General features: G+C 36.8%; 1 protein-coding gene across 1 annotated transcript in view; it reads right to left on the bottom strand.

Annotated features, from left to right (window-relative positions):
- slc36a4 (solute carrier family 36 member 4) overlaps nucleotides 1-24880 on the bottom strand; it is a 55631-nt gene extending 30751 nt beyond the window's left edge. Inside the window, exons 1-8 of the mRNA XM_056473611.1 lie at nucleotides 24504-24880; nucleotides 23420-23549; nucleotides 20861-20963; nucleotides 18101-18191; nucleotides 14354-14442; nucleotides 3910-4005; nucleotides 1942-2026; nucleotides 1341-1580 (exon numbers count right to left, since the gene is read on the bottom strand). Coding sequence (XP_056329586.1) covers nucleotides 1341-1580; nucleotides 1942-2026; nucleotides 3910-4005; nucleotides 14354-14442; nucleotides 18101-18191; nucleotides 20861-20963; nucleotides 23420-23441 — 726 coding nt within the window. The 5' untranslated portion in view covers nucleotides 23442-23549; nucleotides 24504-24880. The remainder of the gene's footprint in view (nucleotides 1-1340; nucleotides 1581-1941; nucleotides 2027-3909; nucleotides 4006-14353; nucleotides 14443-18100; nucleotides 18192-20860; nucleotides 20964-23419; nucleotides 23550-24503) is intronic.
- Between the last annotated feature and the right edge of the window lie 718 nt (nucleotides 24881-25598).

The following is a 25598-nucleotide window of genomic DNA, read 5'->3' as shown; positions in this document are numbered from 1 at the left end:
CTTTAATTTTATTGATACATGTGCTGTGTGTTTTAAAGTGGACGGATAATTATTAAACCCCAGCATAACTGGTATTTAAAATATGTTTATGGTTATTATTAATTAAAATAATAACTTCATATTTATTATGTTATTTATTATTAGTTTTTATATTTAAATTGCATCAAAATCAGCATTAAAAAAAACAATCGTCAATCATATCCATACGAAAACCACAGCACACCAGAAACCTTTAGTATAAAATAGAGCTGAGGAAAATAAATCTGTCCGAATACATCGCTATTTTTGCTTCAATTGATTCTGAGTTCAGGTTTTACCAACCGATGGCCATACATTTGTTGTTATAAACTAGTCTAGAACGCCATCTGCTGTTCTAAACCAGCCTAGAGCGCCATCTGCTGTTATAAACCAGCCTAGAGCACCATCTGCTTTTAAAAAAACTAGCATAGGAGCACCATTTGCTGTTATAAACCAGTCTAGAGCGCCATCTGCTGTAATAAACCAGCCTAGAGCACCATTTGTTGTTATAAACTAGCCTAGAATGCCATCTTCAGGTAAAAACTAGCCTAGAACGCCATCTGCTGTTATAAACCAGCATAGAGCACCATCTGATTTTAAAAAACTAGCATAGAGCACCATCTGCTGTTATAAACTAGCCAAGAGTGCCATCTGCTGTTCTAAACCAGCAGAGCGCCATCTGCTGTGGTAAACCAGCCCAGAGTGCCATATGCTGTTCTAAACCAGCATAGAGCACCATTTGTTGTTATAAACTAGCCTAGAATGCCATCTTCAGTTAAAAACTTGCCCAGAACACCATCTGCTGTTATAAACCAGCATAGAGCGCCATCTGCTGTTCTAAACCAGCCTAGAGCGCCATCTGCTGTTCTAAACCAGCCTAGAGCGCCATCTGCTTATAAACTAGCATAGAGCGGCATCTGCTATTCTAAACCAGCCTAGAGCGCCATCTGCTTATAAACCAGCATAGAGCGCCATCTGCTGTTCTAAACCAGCCTAGAGTGCCATTTGTTATAAACTAGCCTAGAATGCCACCTTAAGTTAAAAACTTGCCTAGAGCACCATCTGTTGTTCTAAACCAGCATAGAGCGCCATCTGCTTTTAAAAAAAACTAACGTAGAGCTCCATCTGCTGTTATAAACCAGCCAAGAGCACAATCTGCAGTTAAACACTAGCCTAGAGCGCCATCTGCTGTTCAAAACTAGTATAGAGCACCATCACATTAGTAAAAAAAAAAAACTCAAATCTGAAAATCTCTTCAGGAGAGAAACAAAAAAACAATGTAATTCGATTTTCCCCAAATCACGCAGACCTAACAGACTTACGTTGAGTATATAAGAGAAGATGAAGATGAGGCTGATGGCCATACAGAGGTTGGCGATGGCGGACAGAGCGGCCATGTTGCGCAGGTCTCTGATGAAGGTCAGCACAATGATGAAGGGAAGGAGGAAGACCATATAGAGGCGCAGATCTATTGCGACAGAAGAGACAGCGCTCGCCTCTGAGCTGTTAGAGGATAACAGCACAGTTTCTGCAGTCGAGTTCATATGTGTGCCCTCCATAACCTACAGCAAACAAAATATATTATATTTGACTTATTTATTTACAGGCAAACAAACTTATGCATCTTTAGAGCTCCGTCTGAAAATTGCATGTTACTCGTGTCTGTTTACATCGCAAACAAGTCAAAAACATCCGCACAGCACTTTTAAAGGTGCAGTATGTAAGTTTGACACCCAGTGGTTGAACTAGGTATTGCACTCCTGGTTTAAAACACATTTTCACTCAGCCTCTCCGCTGAAAACTCCACACAAGCTCAGGTTGCAAGATTAATGACACCAGGATGCTGCTTTTATATTTGATTTCTTCAGCAAATGATGAAAAATACAGTATGTTTATCTTCTAGAGCTCTACTGCCGCACATACCTGTTTAATATTTTCAGCCAGAAACACGAAATAAACACTACAGAAGCCCAGCTGGGTCAAAACCAGGAAGAAATTCACCAAGTGCCTGTAAAAGAAATTCAGTGCATTATATTATGTGAAAAGAGAGAGAGACATGAGATAAATAGACCATTTCAATGTGCTGATGTCATTGGCCCATGAACATTTCCTGCTTGTTATCAAACTATTTCAAAACTGTAACAAGAGGCTTTCGATCATAACTTATATTAAAACAGCTGTCATAACATTATCAATATGTGGCTCTTTTTGGATTCTCGGAAGCTACAGAAATTAACAATGTAAAACAGGAAATAGACTGGGACCATTGTTTTTGTTTACATCCCTCAAAATGGTGTAAAGTGTAATAGATTAGCTGATCTATTACAAAAGTAAAGTGTAATAGATTAGCAATCAGAATTCTGTATTTCACATAGTGCTGGAAAACATTTTGTTGACCATTAAAAAGATTTGAAACATTGTGACTGTTAAATAAAACTAAAACTGTGTCAAGAAATCTTGATTGTAATAAAGCACAAGACATTTAAATGTGAAAAGTCCACTTAAATTAAAGAAAACCTAAAACATTTACAGTTACCAGTGTTATTGGTCGTATTGTTAGTAGTATATTTTAAATATTATATAATAATAACACAGCAAAATATGACACTATTACTAAAAGCTGAACCATAAAGTGCTGTCAGGCTTCCAAAAAGAAAGTAAAAGAAAAACAAAGCGTATGCTATATTTGGTATACAATTAACATTTAAATATAGTATTTTAGATTTTATTTGTAGCAGTATTGTCAGTGTTATTTTGATATTTTTCAGTATATGCATGATATTATCCTTCAACTAAGATTAAATTAGGCTACGGGTTTCTGCTAAAAGGGTTTCTGCTAAACATGCTACAAAAACATTTAACATATGATTACATATATAAACTAATATCAATATTCTTGATATTAAAAAAAAGTCTTTTCCTATATTTCAATATTATCCAATAATGAAAAAATGTTTCTACTGGATTTAAAGATTTATATACACACACACTCACCGGCCACTTTATTAGGTACACCGGTCCAACTTTCTTCTCAGGCTACAATTCGCACAGGCTCACCAACATTGGACAATGAATTGGAAAACCACTGCCATGAACATGGCATGATCACACCACAGTGTACCCATCTTCTGATGGCTACTTAACGTGCCATGTCATAAAGCGTGAATCATCTCAGACTGGTTTCTTGAACATGACAATGAGTTCACTGCATTCAAATGGCCTCCACAATCACCTGATCTCAGTCCAATAGAGCACCTTTGGGATGTGGTGGAACGGGAGATTCGCATCATGGATGTGCAGCCGACAAATCTGCAGTGACTGTGTGATGCTATCATGTCCATATGAAACAAAATCTCTAAGGAATATTTCCAGTACCTTGTTGAATCTATGCCATGAAGGATTAAAGCAGTTCTGAAGGCGAAAGGGGGTCCAACCCGGTACTACTAGTAAGTTGTACCTAATAAAGTGGCCGGTAAGTGTATATATATATATATATATATATATATATATATATATATATATATATATATATATATATATATATATATATATATATAATTTAATTATTACAGCATTATTAATGCTTTATATTTCAGCAGACATGATATTACCTTTCACCACAGATAAAACAAAAAGGAGTGAATATTTGTAGAGTCTTTTAAGGATTCAGTATGTGAGGTTTCTGTGTGTGTGTGTGTGTGTGTGTGGGACACATCAGATCTGCAGGCAGGGTCCTGTCTCTCTCTCTCTCTGCTCTCTAATGAATATATTCATTCAAGCACAGACATTTGCCCTCCTGCCATCCCGTTCTCTCACTCATATATGCACAAACAGGAGTGTGTGTGGGGGGGGGTTTGTCACGCCACTGAACTGCATGATGGGAAAACTCACCTTCCAAAATGAGCACCTCTCCTCAGGCACTGGGAGGAACTCAACTCCATAGCAGCAGCAACTGTTTCACTGTAACCAAGGGGAGAACGCTTCAACCTGACACACACACAGAGAGAGGGGGAGAGAGAGAGTTAGAGACAGACAGACACACACACACAGAGAGAAAGAGACAGACAGGAAGAAAGAGACACACAAACACAAAGTGTGAGACAGACAGATAAACAAACAGAAAGAAAGAGACAGACACACACACACGCACAGACTGAGACAGACAAACACACACGACACAACCACAGAAAGACAATGAAAAAGAGGCAGACACACACACTCATTCAGGTATACAACAGACAAACACACACAACAGAAAGACAACGAGAGAGACACAAACACACATTCAGACACACAGAGCAAACACGCAAACAGGTAAACAACAGACAGGCTAACACACACACAGTGCAAACACACACTCACATACAATAAGAGATAGAGAGACATACACAAAAACACACATACACAGTCAAACAAACTCTCTCACACACAAAAGTGAGAGACAGACAGCCAGAGAAACAACAGACAGACACAGACGGACAAATGTAAACACACACACACACAATGTTAGAAACCGAGAGACAGTCATACTAACACACTGAGAGAGAGACACACACACACACACACACACACACACACACACACACACACACACACACACACACACACACACATCACCGAAGAACAAAGCGGTGGCAGAATAAAAACAGCTTTTGTGCAATTCTAGAGAGGGAAATGCAGTCAAAACACTTGGAGAAAAGAGGAAAGAAAGAAAGCCTGACTACTCATGACTAGAATCAGCTTCAAACGCAAAACTGACCCTCAAAGCAAAATCTGACACCTCCAGAAAAAAAACCTTAAAAAGTGAAGTGCTGCCGAGACTGATAACGTCATGAGCGGAGGGACCACATATAACACCACACACTTCAGCCTAATGTTTAGTCCAAATAAAATAAAATAAAAACTGGACAGACTGAACTCAAAGTGTGATGGTTTAGTGGTGTTTTCTGCAGCAGGATCCTCATGTATTTTAAACACACTAAAGCTTCACCGTTTTGCTAATCTGCTTTATTGACCAGGGGTCCGTTCTTCGTACATGGATTACTCAATTAGCTGGATTTGGTTATTGATGATTTGAGGAGATCCAGGATCGTTTAGTTCTTCAAAACTGATCTGAGACTTGTCACAGCGTCAGCTCTGGTAGCTCAAACCTGCTCAGGAGCAGGCTCATTTCTTATTAACAGGATTAGATCGGGTCAGTTCAAGCAAAGATAATACTGAAAGTAGAAGTTAAAAATGAAATATTAATAAATCGTATGCAATCTGCACTCCGAAATAAAAGTACAAAGACTGCTATCTGGTGGTTCAAAAATAAAATATATTGATATAAACTTTTTAGATACAAACACGTACATGCACAATATGAGGCTCTTTTTAAAAAGGATAATAATTGATGTAGTCAGGTTAGTGTATACTCCATCAGCTATTTTGTTTCAGTCAGCTTTAATGCTGCGTCCCATAATATCCATCCTAAATAGTATTTGAAAGTAGAATTAGTATGTCCCAAATCATAGTATGTTGAAAAGAGTACGCTAAAGGTTCCCGTATGGTTTACTATTTCTGGTAAAAACTCGAAGTGTAGAAGCGTCCATACTCTAACCTCTGATATTGCCCACTAGAGGTGTGAACCTATACTGGTCTCACGGTTCGGTTACGATTATCATGCCATCGATTCGGTTAAATTCGATATTTCGGTGCATTAACGATGCTTTCCATACACAGTGTTGTATTTTGGGGGGTGGCTATAATAAGCTGTCTGTATAAACAAACACACACACACACACACACACACACACACACACACGGACACACAGCACCACACTGTCTTTCATTCACACACATACACAAACATAGACAGCACCAAACAAACACACATGCACGCACACTCACACACAAGCCATGCACGCTTGCTTGCTCAGTCGCTCGAGAGCGATATTGTGAGACCGCCCACTCCTGTTAAAATTACACCAGAGTTACCAACCGCTCCCACACTTATTCGGAAATTTATTCCCGCGCCGCATGAAATCTGGTCGGGTCCCGCGACAATGCACAGAATACAGCCGCGGGAATGCATACAGCCAAAAAGAAAAGAGAGGGGAGGAAGAGTCACGCCAGCAGGTGAAATGGGCCACAGTAAGAGAGAGAGAAATGAAGTATTTTCATTCCCTCAATCGCAGAGAAATAGAGGCTTCTGCTGTAAGTGCCAGTGAAAGACTTTCCAGAAAACACACACGCAGTGAAATTTTTAAGTAGTTGGCGCCTGCAGTGTTGTAAATACCCACACTCACCTCCCTCGCGACAGACTGCATATGAGATAAATGACGTGAATAAATGACATGATTATTACTGAACCGATACCGAATTGTCCGTGTCTGCATCGTGGTGCACCGTAGAAACAATTAATTTTGACACCCCTATTGCCCACAATACGTTGCGCGTAGGACGTGAATTCGATTTAGAACAACAAACACGGGTAAAAAGTGTAAACAACTACAAACATGATGGATGCGCGAGACCAACCGTCAAGTAGAGAGGCTTCGGTAAAGATGTTTGTATGACTTAATTAATATCTAGCCCACTGGAACATGTTTTAATCGCGTTTTCTGTGTTATATTTCATCTGCAACGACAATACTGAACTTATATAAAAGACGTGTTTGGACATTAACGTCTGAATGCAGAATTATCCAAACACCTGAGGAGATTTCTCTGCATGAAAGACTCATGAATGGCAGATTAACCTGCTGCTGCTTCTCCAATAAGGTAGGAAATTAAATATGAAATGTGGATGATGTGTGGATGATTGACAGGGCTTGTAACTAAGCAACACAACGATCTGTTAACGAGGAAGTAGTATGTCCCAAAAGCTTGCATACTCTTCTGTTACACACTCAAAAGTGTGTACTTTTCCTTCACAAAAAAAGTACATACTTTTAGGGTGTAGTATAAGTATGCGAATTGGGACGCAGCATATGTTTTTGACTGTTTGGTGCCATCTTGTGTCTGAATAATGTGCAGGTTAGTGTATATTGGCGCCATCTTGTGTCTCAGGTTAGTGTATACTCCTTTAGCTGTTTTCATTTCTGTCAGCTTTGAGTTTTTGATTGTTTTGCGCCATCTTGTGTGTGAATAATGCACAGGTTAGTGTATACTCCATCAGCTGTTTTCGTTTCTGTCAGGTTCACGTTTAATTACAGAATTAATAAACTATTACAGCTCAGAAAAATGTTTTGTGTCTAATTGTTATGTTTTGTGGCAAGTAGCTGTTAAATAAGCGGGATAAAGTACATCCAGGATGGTTGTTTTTGCAGAATAAAGCCTTTTAGACTTACACAAATAATAAGCCTGTTGGCTTTATTCTGCGATGACAACCTTCTGGATGTACAGAAATTATTATACAGAAATATACAGGGGGACTAATAATTCAGGAGGGCTAATAACTCAGACTTCTACTGTATTTCAGTCTCTGTAGTTGATAATATATGCTAATTGCAGTAGCTTTGGCAAACCCATGACAGCACACTGATGAAGATGAGGATGACAAGTCTTCAGTCTAACCCCGGCACACACTGTAAAATCAGCCTGCCCACATATGACTGATGCAGTGGTCTGCCTTTCCTGCTCTCAGACCCCAGGGACAGGCCTTTGATCGCCTTTGAAGAGCGAATGCGTGCAAGCAGCAACCGTTTGTACACCGAGAACGCATACACAGATATCCAGACTGCAGGAAAGTCCACATGCTAGCAAGTGCTGCGTTCAGAATACAGAATGTGTGCTTACTTCAAACCACTTAGAAACAACGAATCAGCTTTGAGGATAGTTTCACAAACAATACATGTTTATCTGAATATCTAATGAGATGCGTTTTCCTATTGGGAATGCTTGCTTGAAGCTTGTGGTCAGAGCGCCGCAAACAAAGTCTCGCCACATGAACATTAGCTTTGTTGAATGGGAACTGAGGTTTAGTTCTCAATCTGCAACAGGATCAATTGTATGTTTAGAACTGAGTGGGGGGGGGGTTCACTTGTGATCCAACAGGGGACCAAAGTCATCCAAAGTCACATTTGGTCACCTGAACTGTGCAGTCTTCCCTTTGAAGCCCAGACACACTAAACCAACCAAACAGAACTCTTGCAATGAAAGCCGACTGTGCTGTCGCTTCATGTTGTGCACATCTGGGCTAAAATATAAGTGATTGAACACACCACAAACACTCCAGCCACTGGCCAACTAGAAGGTATAGTCTGTAGATTTGGTCTTTAGTGGATTGTCCTTAAGCATTTGCATTGCACTGCACTGATCTTAAATGTCACAGCCATATCACCCTGCAGCCCAAGACCGGTTACTCACTGAAGCCAAGCAGGGCTGAGTCTGGTCAGTACCTGGATGGGCGACCACATGGGAAAACTAGGTTGCTGTTGGAAGTGCTGTTAGTGAGATTAACATGTGGTCCTAATGCCCCAGTATAATGAAGGGGACACTACTGTCAGTGAGCGCCATCTTTCAGATGAGACGTTAAGCTGAGGTCCTGACTCTCAATGAATTTTAAAAATCCCATGGCACTTCCACACACACACACATTACATTAAATAAACTGAACTGACCTTCAACAGTGACATTTACAGATATGGCTACTGAGAATGCGCGTTTCTTCATGCGCAGTACTGCAACTTGTCACACGCAGTATTTACGCAATAGCTACCAGGCGGTGCAAGGAACAACCACTTTTCCATTGACTTGGTTATCATGCGTGTTTAGATGCATGTACAGTATTTGCGTGCAAAAGAGTACTCAATACAGCTCTGTCGATGCCTCAGATGGCTTTCTTTCTTATTTATTTTGGAGATAATGTATACATATTTCTATTCACATATGAATACAACAGAAAGATATAAAACTTTACAAATTACGTGTCCACTTTTGAGGGCTCAACAACAGTCACCTCACAGCAAGAAGGTCGCTGGTTCATTCCGCTTTGGCGACCCCTAATAAATAAGGGACTAAGCCAAAGAAAAATATATGAATGACTGTTTAGTCATATGACGCATTGCTGCATCACATACATCAATATTTGAATGCTTTGGAAAAGATGAATCACTGTCTTGGAGCGTCTGAGATCGAGCATGGATATAAACATTACAATCCTGACTTTCAATACTATTACAGCACACTGTGGGCGTTCATTAGCAGCATTTCTTTGTTCACTTCGGTCATCAAACAGATCATGCGGAGCCATCAAACGTGAAGACATCACATTCGACAATCCAGGTTTAGTTTCACTATAATAATCAATCCAACAGCAAACTGAAACTAGGAGTGCAGATGTATGACCCATAAACAAAGCAGCCGCCGCTTCCTATTCAGAATATCAATCATGTAGATCACCTTCATTCCAGATGGCTGCTGTTATTATAAAAAATATTCACAGATTGAAATGATCAGGTAATACGGCAGAACATTAGAGCAGCCTTCTGTCTGTGTGGTGTCTAAAATTCTCTGCTCGATTTCATCACTTTTGTTTTTATTCTCGTTCACAGGACGAGCCAATCAGAGCGATCTCTCTCTCAGCGACGGAGACTCGACATGCATACAAAAACCCCCCAGCAGGCTCTCGGTAGTACTGACGGTGTGAAACAAACCACTAAACCCAAGCTGATGATGGCCTGATGTCGGCCAGCTGTCGGTTTGCTCTTTAGATGAACACCTGCTTTAGGGTAAATGAGAATTTGGGAGGATTATTTCTGTCTATTAACCTGGTAAAGATAAGAATTACTGAAAGTTCTTTGGAAGGAAAAAGAAGGAATGGGAAGCAGGTCAATGCAGGGCTTCCCAAAATGGGTTTGCAAGATGATAAAGCTAATAATAAAACAGTTTTAAATTAAAAAGATCAACGTAACCCCCGAAATTAAGAAGTGCTAAGTATTAAGTAAATATTTTGGGTAAAAGAGCTTCAGCAGACATAACAATAATTGTGTGCGAAGCTCAAACAAGGGTTAAGTAGTCAAAATTTGAAGTGGATACTCAGAAATGGGTTTTATTTCCCCTGTTCACCCAACGAACGACCAGAGAAGGGTCTCATGACCTTAAGGTTACCTTCATACCTTTCTCTAAATTTCAGGAGGTAAAATACTGACCCTCAAACATGACCAAATGACCAGAGAAGGGTCTCATGACCTTAAGGTTAACTTCATACCTTTCTCTAAATTTCAGGAGGTAAAATACTGACCCTCAAACATGACCAAATGACCAGAGAAGGGTCTCATGACCTTAAGGTTAACTTCATACCTTTCTCTAAATTTCAGGAGGTAAAATACTGACCCTCAAACATGACCAAATGACCAGAGAAGGGTCTCATGACCCCAAGGTTAACTTCACACCTTTCTCCAATTGTCAGGAGGTAAAATACTGACCCTCAAGCATAACCAAATGACCAAAGAAGCGTCTCATGACCTTAAGGTTAACTTCACATCTTTCTCCAATTTCAGGAGGTAAAATACTGACCCTCAAATGTGATCAAGTGACCGGAGAAGGGTCTCATGACCTTAAGGTTCACTTTCTCCAAATGTCAGGAGGTAAAATACTGACCCTCAAATGTGACCAAGTGACCGGAGAAGGGTCTTATGACCTTAAGGTTCACTTTCTCCAAATGTCAGGAGGTAAAATACTGACCCTCAAACATGACCAAATGACTAGACAAGGGTCTCATGACCCCAATGTTAACTTCACACCTTTCTCCAAATGTCAGGAGGTAAGCTACTGACCCTCAAGCATGACCAAATGATCATAGAAGGGTCTCATGACCTTAAGGTTACCTTCAGCCATTTCCAAATTTCAGGAAGTAAAATACTGACCCTCAAGCATGACCAAGTGACCGGAGAAGGGTCTCATGACCTTAAGGTTACCTTCACCCGTTTCCAAATTTCAGGAGGTAAAACACTGACCCTCAAGCATGACTAAATGACCAGTGAAGGGTCTCATGACCTTAAGGTTAACTTTCTCCAAATTTCAAGAAGTAGAATATTGTAGCTATAATAATAATGCTGACATTACAAACCTCAAATTTGTGAATCAGAAATAATGTGAACCTAGTTGAGAGAAAGAGCGGGCCTGATCAACTCTTCTCTCTTACCTAATAGGCTGACCTTTGGCCCCAAACTTTGACTATAATGGTGAGGGTTTCTTGCTGAAACATTGGAAGCTCAGCCGTGGGATAAGTGCACATCGTCAGGCATTCTCAGACACGTGTTGGGTTTCAAATGTGACTGCAACGGGCTCCACAGTCTTTGAAGAGGAAAAATGATGGCACCTCTGTGGTTATCTATAGTTACATCAAATTGCTTAGGGTTTCATTATCTGTCTTTTATTCATGTAATCCTTTTTACTCATCTTTTTTCCGCATTATAAGCCTTTTATGCATTTTTGTTGTATTTCAGTTAATGATGTTCATGAGGATGATTCATGATTATTGACTATTATTGTGATAATTGATATCAGCTGTGTGTACCAGCAATAAACAGTTGTATTGCCTGATTAGTATGGTGTATGGACCTTCATTGGTGTCTCCTCTTGTTGATTAGCACCACACTTGTCTCACTTGCATAAACACAAACCATACGAAAACCTTTTTGGTATGTTGAAACATTTTGCATACTAAAAATGTGGTGTATACGAAAACATCACCTTTCATCAAAGTTGTCCTAAAGTGATTGAACTTGTCTTCATTCTAGTGATCCATTTAAAATGTTGATTACTATAACAACTAATTCATTTATAAAATTATTTGAATCAACAACAACAAAAAACAGAGTAACATACAACTAAATTACTTTAAACTCAGATTAACACGCAAAATATAACAACATTATTCTCCACTAGTACCTCGATGGCATTAAAATAACTTAAAATGACTCAAACCTAAGTCACTAACATTAATATAGGCTTAATATCTGAATTTCCATACTAATGTGAAGAGAATCTTTATAAAAGTTGCAAAAGATAAAAAAAATAAATAAATCCCAAATGCAAATTAGGTCAAAGACAAGTTTTTAGAGTGGCTGCATGTAGTATTGGTAACCTAGTAACCAACAGTAAACAAGGTAAGCATGATGGAGACTGATTGTATTTGTGTGGGTAGGAGTGTGTGATATGCAGAGTTTTTATGGCGGACATGCTGTCATTTTTCATTAATCTGCTAGAGCTTGTGTCCACATATGTGGACAGCACATTTTAGCTCTTAAGTAGCTATTTAAAATACTCTGAATGTTTTATATTTTGTTACAGACATACAGTGTCATCCTGCAACTGTTTTGCAGCATATGAAATGTCCCAAACATTATTTTTAACTGTCCAAAATGGGAAAAAAAATGTTGTTTTTACTCTCTGATAGTCAAAGCAAGTTAAAAAGAAAGAATTCTGTTATATATGCATTAAAAAAAATTCAGGAAAAAGTGTTTTATGAAAATTCGGACCACGAGTCCACATATATGAACATCATTTTTCTCTAAAAGTACATCGTATCAAAAGATGATACTTAGGTTTTTATTCTAATTAGGTTCCAATAAGCCCAAATAGAAAAGAGAAATAAAAAATGCATGTAATAAAACACCTTGAGCCTTAAGAGGTTATAGAAGTATTTCACCCAAAAATGAAAATTCTGTCATGGTTTACTCATCCTTGACTTGTTCCAAGCCAGTTTGAGGTTTGTTCTGTTGATGATTTTTTTGAAAAATATTAAAAACTGTTGACTTCAACAGTATTTGTTTTTATTACTATGGATGTCAGTGGTTATTATAGGTTTCCAACATTTTTCAAATTATCGCTCGCGCACGCACTCGCAAATATATAATGATGTGGAAGACCACCAAAGTCATGGTGCAGTGGAAAAAGAATGAATATTGTGTATGACTCCCATGAGCTTGGAGGACTGCATCCATACATCTCTGCAATGACTCAAATCACTTATTAATAATGTCATCTGGAATGGCAAAGAAAGAGTTCTTGCAGGACTCCCAGAGTTCATCAAGATTCTTTGGATTCATCTTCAATGCCTCCTCCTTCAGCTTACCCCAGACATGCTCAATAATGTTCATGTCTGGTGACTGGGCTGGCCAATCCTGGAGCACCTTGACCTTCTTTGCTTTCAGGAACTTTGAAGTAGAGGCTGAAGAATGAGAAGGAGCGCTATCCTGCTGAAGAATTTGCCCTCTCCTGTAGTTTGTAATGTAAAGGGCAGAACAAATGTCTTGATACCTCAGGCTGTTGATGCTGCCATCCACTCTGCAGATCTCTTGCATGCCTCCGTACTGAATGTAACCCCAAATCATGACTTTTCAGTCAAACTTCAGACTTTTCAACCAAACTTGACTGATTTCTGTAAGAATCTTGGGTCCATGCGGGTTCCATTAGGTCTTCTGCAGTATTTATGATGATTGGGATGCAGCTCAACAGATGATTGATCAGAAAAATCTACCTTCTCACACGTTTCCAAATGATCGACTAGAAGTCAAGTTATTATTTGTTGCTCTTACAACTGGGACGACAAGACAAGAGTTGTTGGCAGCTGATAGCAAGTCAGTGGAGACCAGCAACTCTTATCCACATTTCAAGTTTAAAACAACTTAAGAGTGAGTAAATGATGACAGAATTTTCCTTTTGGGGGCAAGGGGCTGCAAATTAAGGGTCTTTTGTTGACAATTTATTATTTCCATCACTCATTTCTCAATGTGATACTTCAAAATTTATATTAACACAGGTTGATGGAGACCCAGATGTGACAACAGCACGAGTGACATCCAAACCTAATTCACCACCTTTCTTACATAAACCAGATTCAGTTAAACATGCTACACCTACAGCAGTTCAGCTCTCAAATACCTTGTTTTCAGATCAAATCACTTCTCTTTCCTTTTACCTACACCTTCACCTTTAAAGCCTACATCTACACTCATCTAGATCAATTTGAAAATGACATTTGCATCTAAAAACGTTGCATGTGCACACTATCGTTTTCAGTTCTTTCAGAAAATATTGTGTGTCCAATGAAGACAGGCAATATGAAGTACTATTGCTATGTACTAGTCAAAACAGACAGCATCAAAAACATCTGCTTTACAATGTCATCCACCATGTTAGCTGAATTGGTCACATGACTAAAATGCATCATTGTTTCCAAAAGCCTCCATTTCCACCGTCCCATGTATCCACTTTGGACAGCTTTTTCAAAAAGATTCGTTTTTGTTTCTTAAACGTCATCTCAGTGTTTGTAAATGAAAATATGTTCAAGTGGACATGGCCTGTGTGTGTCTTATGCAGCTGAAATGTGATTGGTGTATTCTTACCGCTCACTCAGCTGATGGCTGCAGTTGACTAGGATGTGCATGCAGTGAACACACACCACACCCATCAGAACCAGACTAACCGGACCAAGCTGGAAGGAGGAAAAAAAAAACACAATCACGGTCACTGAAATGTGTTTTCAAGACATTATGAAAATCAAAATGTCAGATTCATGGAATATTGCTGTATCTACTATCAGTTATGCATTTTGTACACACACAGTTTAATTCTTTAATCATAATAACCTTCTCTCCATCTACTATGACATGTTATATATTTATATATGACGTCACAATGGTGGAATCAACCAGTCAATCACACGAAATCCACCAATAGCAGACCATGACCATCCAATCAATTCCTTAATGATCAAGACCTGTCCTACATTTTTTATATTCCAGATGCCGTTTCACTTGATTATTCAGTACAATACGAAATATAAGATCACTGAAAATTTCATTTAAAGGGATAGTTCCCTACAAAAAGTAAAATTCAGTCATTATTTATTCACCATCAACTTGTTCCAAACCCGTTTCAGTTTTTTTTGTCTGTTTAACACAAAAGAAGATATTTTGAAGAATGTTACACACGATTTCCAACATTTTTCAAAATATCTTTTTTTTTTGTGTGTTCAACATTAAAAAGAAACTCATAATAGTTCGGAACCACTTTAAAAGTAAATAAATGTTTAATTTTTGGGTTAGTATCCCTTTAATGCCAACCCAAAACAAACAAACAGTTTTAAAAGCAAATATTGTTTTTAATGACCAAAGTTAACATCTTCTACAGCAGTAAAGTCTTATCGCTCGCTTTCTGACTCACTGTGAACTTTGCTTTCATACTGTACAGGTCTTTATGATGGCAGTAAAGTTTGTGGACTAATGCTGTTACAAACCCACAGCAATCTAGCCATGAGCACACAATACAGCCTCTATACTGTACGGTTTCAGTCTGTAAACCTGACTGACCGGTTTTTAAACTCACTTTAAACAGTCAGCATCAGGATATGATGGCAAAACTAACTAATATAGAGGCAATAAAGCTGCAATTGCATTTTTAGCAAACAACATATACTGCACATTTAACATTCCCCTCAAGGATTAGCATTATTTCAATATAAACTGAGCAACTACCATTTATTATCATTTCAATAATTTTTAATCAGTAATTGATTGACTATATATGTGTGTTTTGTTTAAGCTATGTATTTGTGTTTTGTTTTTTAATTAGACACAGCATGGAAAATAAAAGCACGTCACCATTTTTCTCAGAAAACATATTTCTAAAGGTGCCGTTGACTTGAAATTTTCCCCGGATGTCAAATCTAATTAGTTTACAAATGAAGTTATGTGTAATAAAATGAAATGATACCGGGAAAAAGTATTGAACACATGAAGAAAGGGAGCTGTAGAAAGGCAGTGAAAGCCCAGACAGCAGCTGAAATCTCTCAATAATTATTCAGCAACCATCTGCCCTTCATTATTGTGAATTAATATTAGCTGCTTCAGTCCAACATCTACATTAGCAGGAGGATGAAGGATGAAGAAACCAGGGTGGACATTTCAGCCTGACATAGGGATGCAACCAATAACCCGGATTCACTATTAATCATGCTAATCCGTCACGGTTAATTAATCGTAAAAACTTCTCAAAACCGCATTTCTGCACGGAACAAAACTGCTACAACTTAAACTGTGCGCTAGTTTAACATTCCAAGCTTGTACAGTGAGGCTAATACACACACACTGGATTAACTAAGATGAGGCTATTAACTAAGGGCCGTTCACATAGCTTGTCTTTTGCGCATGCAAGTTTGTTATTTCTAATAGAGACCGTGGTGTGCGGGTGCATATTGGGAGTGACGTGCACACGACGCTCTCATGCTGCAAAACAAAGACATGAAACTCTCAAATGGTTTCAGAGAAAGTAAATCAAGCTGTAGAATGGAATAATTAAATAAATAATTGTTAAAATAGATTAAAAATCTATTTCTGTTATACACTAACAACTCTGCTGGACATAAAACTAGTTGTTTTCAGATTCTGTATCAGTAGCTATACTTAATTGTGCGCACATTTTCAGTTACAGTTGAAACCAGAAGTTTACAGACACTCTAAAAAAAGGAACATAACCATTTTTTTAATGTCTGGTGTTAAATCATGCTAAACGTTTACTATTTTAGGGCCGTTAGGATTACCTAAATGATTTACATTTGCCAAATGCCAGAATAAAGAGAGAATTTTTTTATTAATTTCTAGACAGTGAAAAGTTTACACACATTACCTTGGTATTTTTTTAGCTTTGCTTTTAAACTTTATAACTTTGGTCAAATGTTTTGCGTATCCTTCCACAAGCTTCTCACAATAGTTTTTGCTATAATTTTGGCCCATTCCTCCTGACAGAATTGGTGTAACTGAGTCAGATTTTCTTGCTTGCACAAGCTTTTTCAACTCTTCCCACAAATTTTCAATAGGATTGAGATCAGGGCTTTGTGATGGCCACTCAAAACATTCACTCTGTTGTCCTTAAAGCACATTTTCACTAATTTGGCAGTATGCTTAGGGTCATGGTCTGTTTGGAAGACCCATTTGTGGCCAAGTTCTAATTTCCTGTCTGATGTCTTGAGATGTTGCTTCAGTATTTCTACATAATGTTCTTTCTTCATGATGCCATCTGTGCTGTGAAGTGGACCAGTCCCTCCTGCAGCAAAACAGCCCCACAACATGATGCTGCCGCCCCCATACTTCACAGTTGGGATGGTGTTCCTAGGCTTGTAAGCTTTCCCCTTTGTCCTCTAAATGTAACACTGATCATTATGGCCAAACAGTTCAATCTTAGTTCCATCACACCACAGGACATGTCTCCAAAAACTAGTCTTTTTCCCCAGTGTAATTTAGCTAATAGTAATCTGGCTTTTTTGTTGATTCTGGCTTGTTGATTTTCCCATGTTGTCACACAGGGAAGCAGTGTGTTTGAGGTTTTCCTTAAATACTATTCTACAGTTGTGCCTCCAATTAACTCAAATGTTGTCAATTAGCCAATCAGAAACTTCCAAAACCTTGACTTTTTCAGAGGCGTAATAATCTTATTGTGTGTAAACTTGACTTTCAAGAAAAGTTATAACAATTTCTCAAAAAGATCTCTCATTATTCTGCTATTCAGCATAACAGAAACTAATTTGATAATACTACCCTACCTAAAAGAGAAAAGGTTTAGTCGCATTAACATCTGACTTCTTTAAATGGTTATGTGCCTTTTTATACAGTGTATGTAAACTTCTGCTTTAAACTGTACTTCCCAAAACAATCTTCATGTACAGCAAATAAACACCAAGATTTTGCCTTAATGAATAATTACTCTGGACACTTGGACTACCAAGCAGACAGAACTCAATAAACACCATTTCATATGTTGTTTCTGGAATGATAAAAGATGATTCTGAAATCTCTGAACTAATATCATTCAGGAAAAACATTCACTTGGAAAAAGTGTCTAGACATGCGTGTTTCTAAACATCAGTATTCTGAACACAAGATAATGGAATAGTGTTTGTTGTGTGTCGTCAGCTTTCCAAGAAGAGGTGATTATTTTTTTCTCTCGAACACATTGAAAGGAGTCATGTTTATAGATAATTTAGCCATTATTCAAATATCCAATTTCATTTTGCAACTTTGAAAGCATGTGTAATTTGCTTTGGATTATAAGAAGGAATGCTGATGTTAACCTTGACCTTGTTTATTGATACATACCACTATCCCAGCATTCTTCACTGCTAGAGGAAGCCCGAGCAACCCTGTGCCGATATTCCCTTTTAAAAGATGCAGCAGGGTTTGAGTAAACCTGAAACACAGAAAACAAATCCACAGTGATGTTACTTCAGACGTCAGAAGATTACAACATGAACTAAATGGATAATTTACCCAATAAATGTACTCGGTATTTACTCTCCCTCAAGTGGTTCCAAACATTTATGAGTTTCTTCATCTGAGCACAAAAGGAGATATTTTGAAGAATGATGAAAACCTGTAACCATTGACTTCCAAAGTAGGAAAAATAAATAATATGGAAATCAATGGTTTCCAACATTCTTCAAAATATCTTCTTTTATGTCTAACAGAAGAACGTAGATGAAAGGCGAGTAGATGGTGACAGAATGGTCATTTTGGGTCTCTTTAAATGTATGGCGTTCATATATACACGTTGCTTTTTGTTACAGATTAACTTCATGCAAACAAACCTGATACGTAAATCTTCTAGGGCTGCACAATATATCAGAAAAATATCATTATCGCAATAATAGTACATGCAATATCGCAGAGAAGTGCAACAAATTAAAGGGTCATTAAACCCTAGAACACATTTTTGAGATATTGACAGATATACATGTGTGGCACGTTGGTAAGAAAACACTATTAGGACACCTACATTTCACTATCAACTGATAATTGGTTATTTTTGCATTCGTTCTGACATTTAATTAGTTCTTTTGGTTTAAAATGGATTTTTGAAGCAACACCCCGACCATGAGGAGGTAAGTGCGCAAAGCATTGGTGTGCTGCATGCATAGATTGTTTATATGAATGTGACCAATCAGATGCGGGCTTTACTATCTTTATCTCCACTTCTACAGTAAGTGCTGTTAGGTCAACTTAGAGCTGAAAATAAATACTGGGAGACGAGAGAGGAAAATGACGACAGCCAAAAATATATATATATATATATATATATATATATATATATATATATATATATATATATATCAGAATTTCCGCTGAGGTTTTCAGTCAGTCAGTGTTTTAAGGTCTAAATGTTTGCATCTTGACTTTGTTTTTTTATTTATTTATTTATTTAGCTCCAAAAAATATGATCGATTATCTGATAATTTTGGTATGAGGATTACATAAATGATTTTGTACAAACTGCTGATATACAGTTAAAGTCAGAACTATTAGCCCCCCTTATAATAGAATATTTAGAATAGAATATTTTTCAAGACACTTCTATACAGCTTAAAGTGACATGTAAAGGCTTAACTAGGTTATTAGGTTAACTAGGCAGGTTAGGGTAATTAGGCAAGCTATTGTATAATGATGGTTTGTTCTGTAGATTATCAAAAACAAAATTAGCTTAAAGGGGCGAATAATTTTGACCTTAAAATAGTTCATAAAAAATGTTAAACTGCTTTTATCCTAGCCAAAATAAAACATGAAACTTTCTCCAGAAGAAAATATATCATCAGACATGCTGTGAAAATTTACTTGCTCTGTTAAACATCATTTGGAAAATATTTTAAAAAGAGGGGCTAATAATTCTGACTTCAACTGTATATGAATGTTAATATATATTGGATTTGTCGCCATGTCATGTACATTTGCGTAAAATTGAGACCCACACACTGCTGAGATTGATGTGCACGTTTTTTAAATCTATACATTTTTTGAAGTATGCTGAAAACCTTTAACCATTGACTTTCATACTATATGTTTTTCCTACAATGAAAGTCAATGGTTACAAGTTTTCAGCATTCTTCAAAATATCTTCTTTTATGTTTAACAGAAGAAAGAAAGTCGAATAGGTTTAAAAGAAGTGAAGGGTGAGTAAATGGTGACAGAATTGTCAATTTAGGCTGAACTATCTCTAGAAATGTATGGTATTTATTAATTCATTCATTTTCTTTTCAGCTTAGTCCCTTTATTAATCAAGGGTCGCCACAGCAGAATGAACCGCCATGTTTGGTGTTCATATATGCAATTTTTTTTTTTTTTTTTGCAGATGAACTTTTTTGCAAACAAACCTTATGAGCATTTACTTAAAACTGCTAGGGCTGCACAATATATTGGAAAATTATCATTATTTAATCAATTAAAGGGTCATTAAACTCTAAAACACATTTTTTAAAAACACTATTAGGACATCTAAATTTCACAACTGAGTGATAATTGGTTATTTTTGCTTTCGTTCTGGCATTTGATTCGTTCTTCTGGTTTAAAAAGAATTTTCAAAGCAACATCACAGCCATAAGTGTAAATGCGCAAAGAAAATGACAGCAGCCAATAAAAATCTGAATTTCCACTAAAGTTTTCAGCCTTTTCCAGTGTTATTTGCAGTTTTAAAGTCTAAATGTTTGCATCTTGACTTTGTTTTTTTTTATATGACCTATAACCTGTTTATTTTAGTATGAGGATTACATAAGTGATTTTTACAAACTGCTGATCTATATGAATGTTAATATATATTGGTTTTGTTGTCTTTTCTTATATATTTGCATAAATTTGGAGACCCAGTTGAGATTGATGTGCACACTTTTAAACTATTCTTTTTAAAAATTGCCGATGAAGTTTTTTATTAAAAATAGCATGAGTGTATTTTGCATTTTATTTAAATGAATTGCATTTTAATTTAAAAAGTTAGTCATATTGTAAGAAATACCGTTCTCGACATATTGCATATTTTTCCTACTTTAAACTGGGCAAGCAGCTGTGATGTGTCAGACGTCAGGAGAGACTCACGTGATGCCTTGAGGAAGATGCTTAGAATCTTCATCCCCATCTACATTCTCATCTTCATCTTCACCTCCTGCTTCCTCCATCAGCGGCGTCATCACCTCCATGTCTGATACATGTCAGGTTAAAAAATTACAGATTTATCAATCGCATTGTTATGACACATTGTTGGCCTAATAAAAATGAAACTTGATTAAAAAAGGATAGTTCACCCAAAAAATGAAAATGACCTCATCATTTATTCTCTCTCATGTGGACATTATTAGCTTTTTTGCACAAAATTTGTAAAAAAATTAATAAATAAAAATCAGTGGATTTATGTGGAATTATAGTAACTAAAACCCCCAAAAAAACTAACTTTAACATTTAAGGTTTACAATGCAAATCCAATAAAATCCATTTATTTGGTAAACAAAGCAAGTCTCTCATATAATATACATCTACTAAAAGATGACTTTACAAGCTGTATTGTACATAACTCATATAAACATTTGTATATTATCAGTAATATTGCTGAAATTATTAGAAAGACTGAACAAATATATATTTACACAAATAAATAAAAAGACTCAAAGATTTCTGGGACGTCCTCCGTTGAACAAACAAAAGATTCAGAAAACGTTGGAAAAAAGCTGCCTATTTACAATGGGGGCCAGCAATCAGCATTCTTCAAATTATCTTCTTATGAACTCAACAGAAGAAGGAAACTCTAATACGTTTAGAATAAGTAAAAGATGAGTAAATGATAGCAGAATCTGCATTTTTCGGGTGAACTATCCCTTTAAAATAAATAAGCAGCTTCATTCAGATCATAAGAAACACCTGAACAGTCAAAACAGTGTCTACTACAGTCAGCCTCAAGAGGAAAAGTGTCTGTTTCAGACCATTTATCAAAACAATGCCAAGCACAAACCACAGGAAGAGCTAATAATGTCCTACAGCAGTGTTTCCCAACCCTTTTCCTGGAGGCACACCAACAGTACATATTTTGGATGTCTCCCTTACTCCCTGACTAATTGACTTCAGGTTTTGGAGTCTCTTCTTATGTTCTAATTAGGTGATTCAGGTGTGTTTGATTAGGGAGACATTGAAAATGTGTACTGTTGGTGTGCCTTCAGGAACAGGGTTGGGAAACACTGCCCTACAGGGCAGTCAAGTGATTTTTTTCTTCTGTTGAACACTAAAGAAGATATTCTGAAGAAAGCTGAAAACCTGTAACCATTGACTTACATAGTAGGAAAAACAAATACTGTGGAAGTCGATGGTTACCGGTTTCAAGCATTCTTCTAAATATATTTCTTTGAGTTCAACAGAAGAAAGAAACTCAAACAGATTTGAAACAAGTTGATGAGAAGTAAATGATGACAGGATTTTGGGTTTTCATTGTAAAAAAATTATTTAGGCTTGCAGATTATAGTAAATGCCACAATAATTTCTGTTTGTTTTGTACATTTAATTTCCTTTTTTCTATACTGAAAACTCTTTTAGGATTCAAAAGGAAAGTGAGGGGAAATAAAATACAAATTAAAATGTGGACCTTTGAGTTTTCATTCATTCATTCATTTTCCTTTGGCTTAGACTCTTTTTCAGAGGTTGTTTTATGCAGCTGATGCCCTTCCAGCTGCATCCCAGTACTGGGAAACACCCATACACACTCATTCACACACAGACTCATGCATTACAGCGAATTTAGTTTACCCAGTTCACCTATAGGAGCATGTCTTTGGACTGTGGGGGAAACCGAAGCACCCGGAGGAAACCCAGGCAAAAACGGGAGAACATGCAAACTCCACACAGAATAGCCAACTGGCCCAGCCGGGATTTGAACCAGTGATCTTCTTGCTGTGCTAACCACTGAGCCACCATGCCACCTAACTTTTCTGCTTTATTTAAGACAATTATTGGCCACATTATTTTTTCTTAACATGACTGTGTTTTCAGATGTGTTGTATTGTATAAGAAAGTTTCTTGAAAAATTGTTTATTGGTGTGTGTGTGTGTGTGTGTGTGTGTGTGGGTGTGCGCTTGTGTGTATACACTTATACATTATTTTATTATGTGTAAACTTCTATTTAAAGAGTTGGTTTCACTAGATACTTAAAATAAATGATTTTAAATGATGTAAAATTTGAGACATTGGCCTGTAGATGTTCTGTCTAGTTTTAATTATCATTTTAAGAGCGTTTTGACAGATTAATAATGTTATGTTTTATTTTTCTTAAACCCACATGAACTGTACACTGCTAAACCTTGGCCAGGACGCTCTTGTAAATTAGATTTTTAATCTTAATGTGCTTTTTTCCTGGTAAAATAAAGACTGTAGTACATGCAAACATCTATTAAAAATCAGTTGTTATGCCCAATTGTCATTTTCTGAAAATAAAATGCTCAAAGAGACATGATATTTTCTTTAAATTAACAAGAAATGCAATCAGACCTTTGTAGAATAAAACGAATATTAACATTTTACTCAAACCCCAGATAAACAGAAAACGTTTACATTTCCATAGCTGAAAATATATAAAGTTCAGTGTCATCTGAGCTGTAACACAAACATCATCATTACCTAGTTGTTCAGCTGAAGCCATGATCTTCTGCTGCTCATCTGGAGGGCGTTTTATCCACAGCTGATTATCTTACGGTGTGTGTCGTGTACTCCGTACTGATGAGTTTGCACACCAGGAATCAGCTCTGAACTGCAAACACAAAGACACACATTCATAATCCCAATAAAAAAAAAACAGACTGTAAACACATGACGGAAAACCCATGCGACAAAATATCTTAACAAACAACAGATCAGTATATAAACAATAGTTGCTACTATATAAACAATTCTTCACAACAGAAATATATTTTAATTTACATGTATAACATAAAAAAAAAAAAACTATAATCAAGCGTAATGAAACTACATTGTAACTTAAGGTAAACATTCAATATTTAATATGTGATCTGTAGTCATATGCGTCATATAATATATATATATATATATATATATATATATATATATATATATATATATATATATATATATATATATATATATATATATATATATATATAAATAAATGGCACATGACAACACATCACACAGTAAACACTGAATGTTTACCAAAAAAACAGACTATAAACGCATGACAGAAAAACCCATGCTACAAAATATATGAACAGATAACAGATCTATATATAAACAATAGTTGCTACTATTTAAACAATTCTTCACAACAGAAATATATTTTTAATGTACATGTATAACATAACATAAAAAACTGTAATCAAGTGTAATGAAACTACATTGTAACTTACGGTTAACATTCAATATTTAATATGTGATCTGTAGCCATGTGTCATATATATATTTAATTATATATAAAAATGACACATATGACTACACATCACACAGTAAACACTGAATGTTTGCCGAAAGTTATAATGTAGCTTCATCACAGTTGATTGCAGTTTATTTGTTACATTTAAATATCATTAATCAGATTTAAACCTTAAACCCCTGACATAAACCATATGAAGACATCACAATGTATAATAATAAATAGACTACACAACGAATTTACACCTGGATCTAATTGCAATGCATTATAAGCTGTAAAAAGCAATCAGTTTGTGTAATGTACTTCCAGAAGACTCACCGAAGGAGCGCAGAAATCTCAGCCGCTCCTCGGTCTCTCTCCCCGGCTTGATGCGCGACCATCACCGGCCCTGTGTTGGATCCGAAAACCAACACAAACAACCATATAATCAAGCCCAGAATGTTGACATTCCACCGGGAAACATTCAACCGTGATTGAAGCTGAGTTCCGCTGGAGATTTCTCGAGGATCACCGAAGATGAGCTTCACACATCATCATCGTTTCAGGATCTCACACACAAACTATGCGCTCAACGTCACCGCCGTCATGACGGAGCAACATCTTAAAGGGGCCGCGACACAAATATTGCAGACACAACAAGTTGATTAGCTTTAGCGGAAACATTTTCTCTCAGGATATAGATGTGACTTATATATCTATATATAGATACTATGGATCAGTGTTTCCCAACCCTATTCCTGGAGGCACACTAACAGTACATATTTTCGGTGTTTCTCTTATCTGACCCATTAACTTCAGGTGTTGGAGTCTCTTCTGATGTTATGATAAGTTGATTCAGGTGTGTTTGATTAGGGAGAGGTTGAAAATGTGGACTGTTGGTGTGCCTTCAGGAACAGGGTTGGGAAACACTGCTATAGATAACAATCGCCTAATTTTCATATGACCTGCGAGGAGTTTTATTGAGTGAATGCTGTAGTAACGTTATCTAAATAGGGCTGTGTTAGCATTAACTAAATCATACCCATTATCTTTTGTATTTTAGTTTGGTAGCAGTTTTCCATGATATATATAGTTGTACCGAATAGTTAAAAGCTTCACTACATAATTTACCGCATACTTTTGAAACGTAGCAACTTAATTTGAGTTAAAATTGTCAACATCAGTTAATAAGAGCAAAATATGAACGGTAGGCTATTAGTTATGAAGTTCTCTTCTGGTAAACAGGGACAATACTGAGTTTCTTTAATTTCAATGTCAAAGATTTAATGTTTAGTCCAATTCGTGATCTAGATTCACAATCTTTTTTGATGGAAACAACAGCAAAGTATGGAATTAGACCAATCTCCTGGTTGTCTTGCATTTCTATGGCTGAGGATTGGAGGGATTTCACCCAACTTTATTCATTTCATATGA

Source organism: Danio aesculapii, chromosome 15 (assembly GCF_903798145.1).
Source record: "Danio aesculapii chromosome 15, fDanAes4.1, whole genome shotgun sequence".
Taxonomy (NCBI): Eukaryota; Metazoa; Chordata; class Actinopteri; order Cypriniformes; family Danionidae; genus Danio; species Danio aesculapii.
The sequence above is the reverse complement of the archived record's forward strand: the minus strand, read 5'-3'. Positions and strand labels throughout refer to the sequence as shown.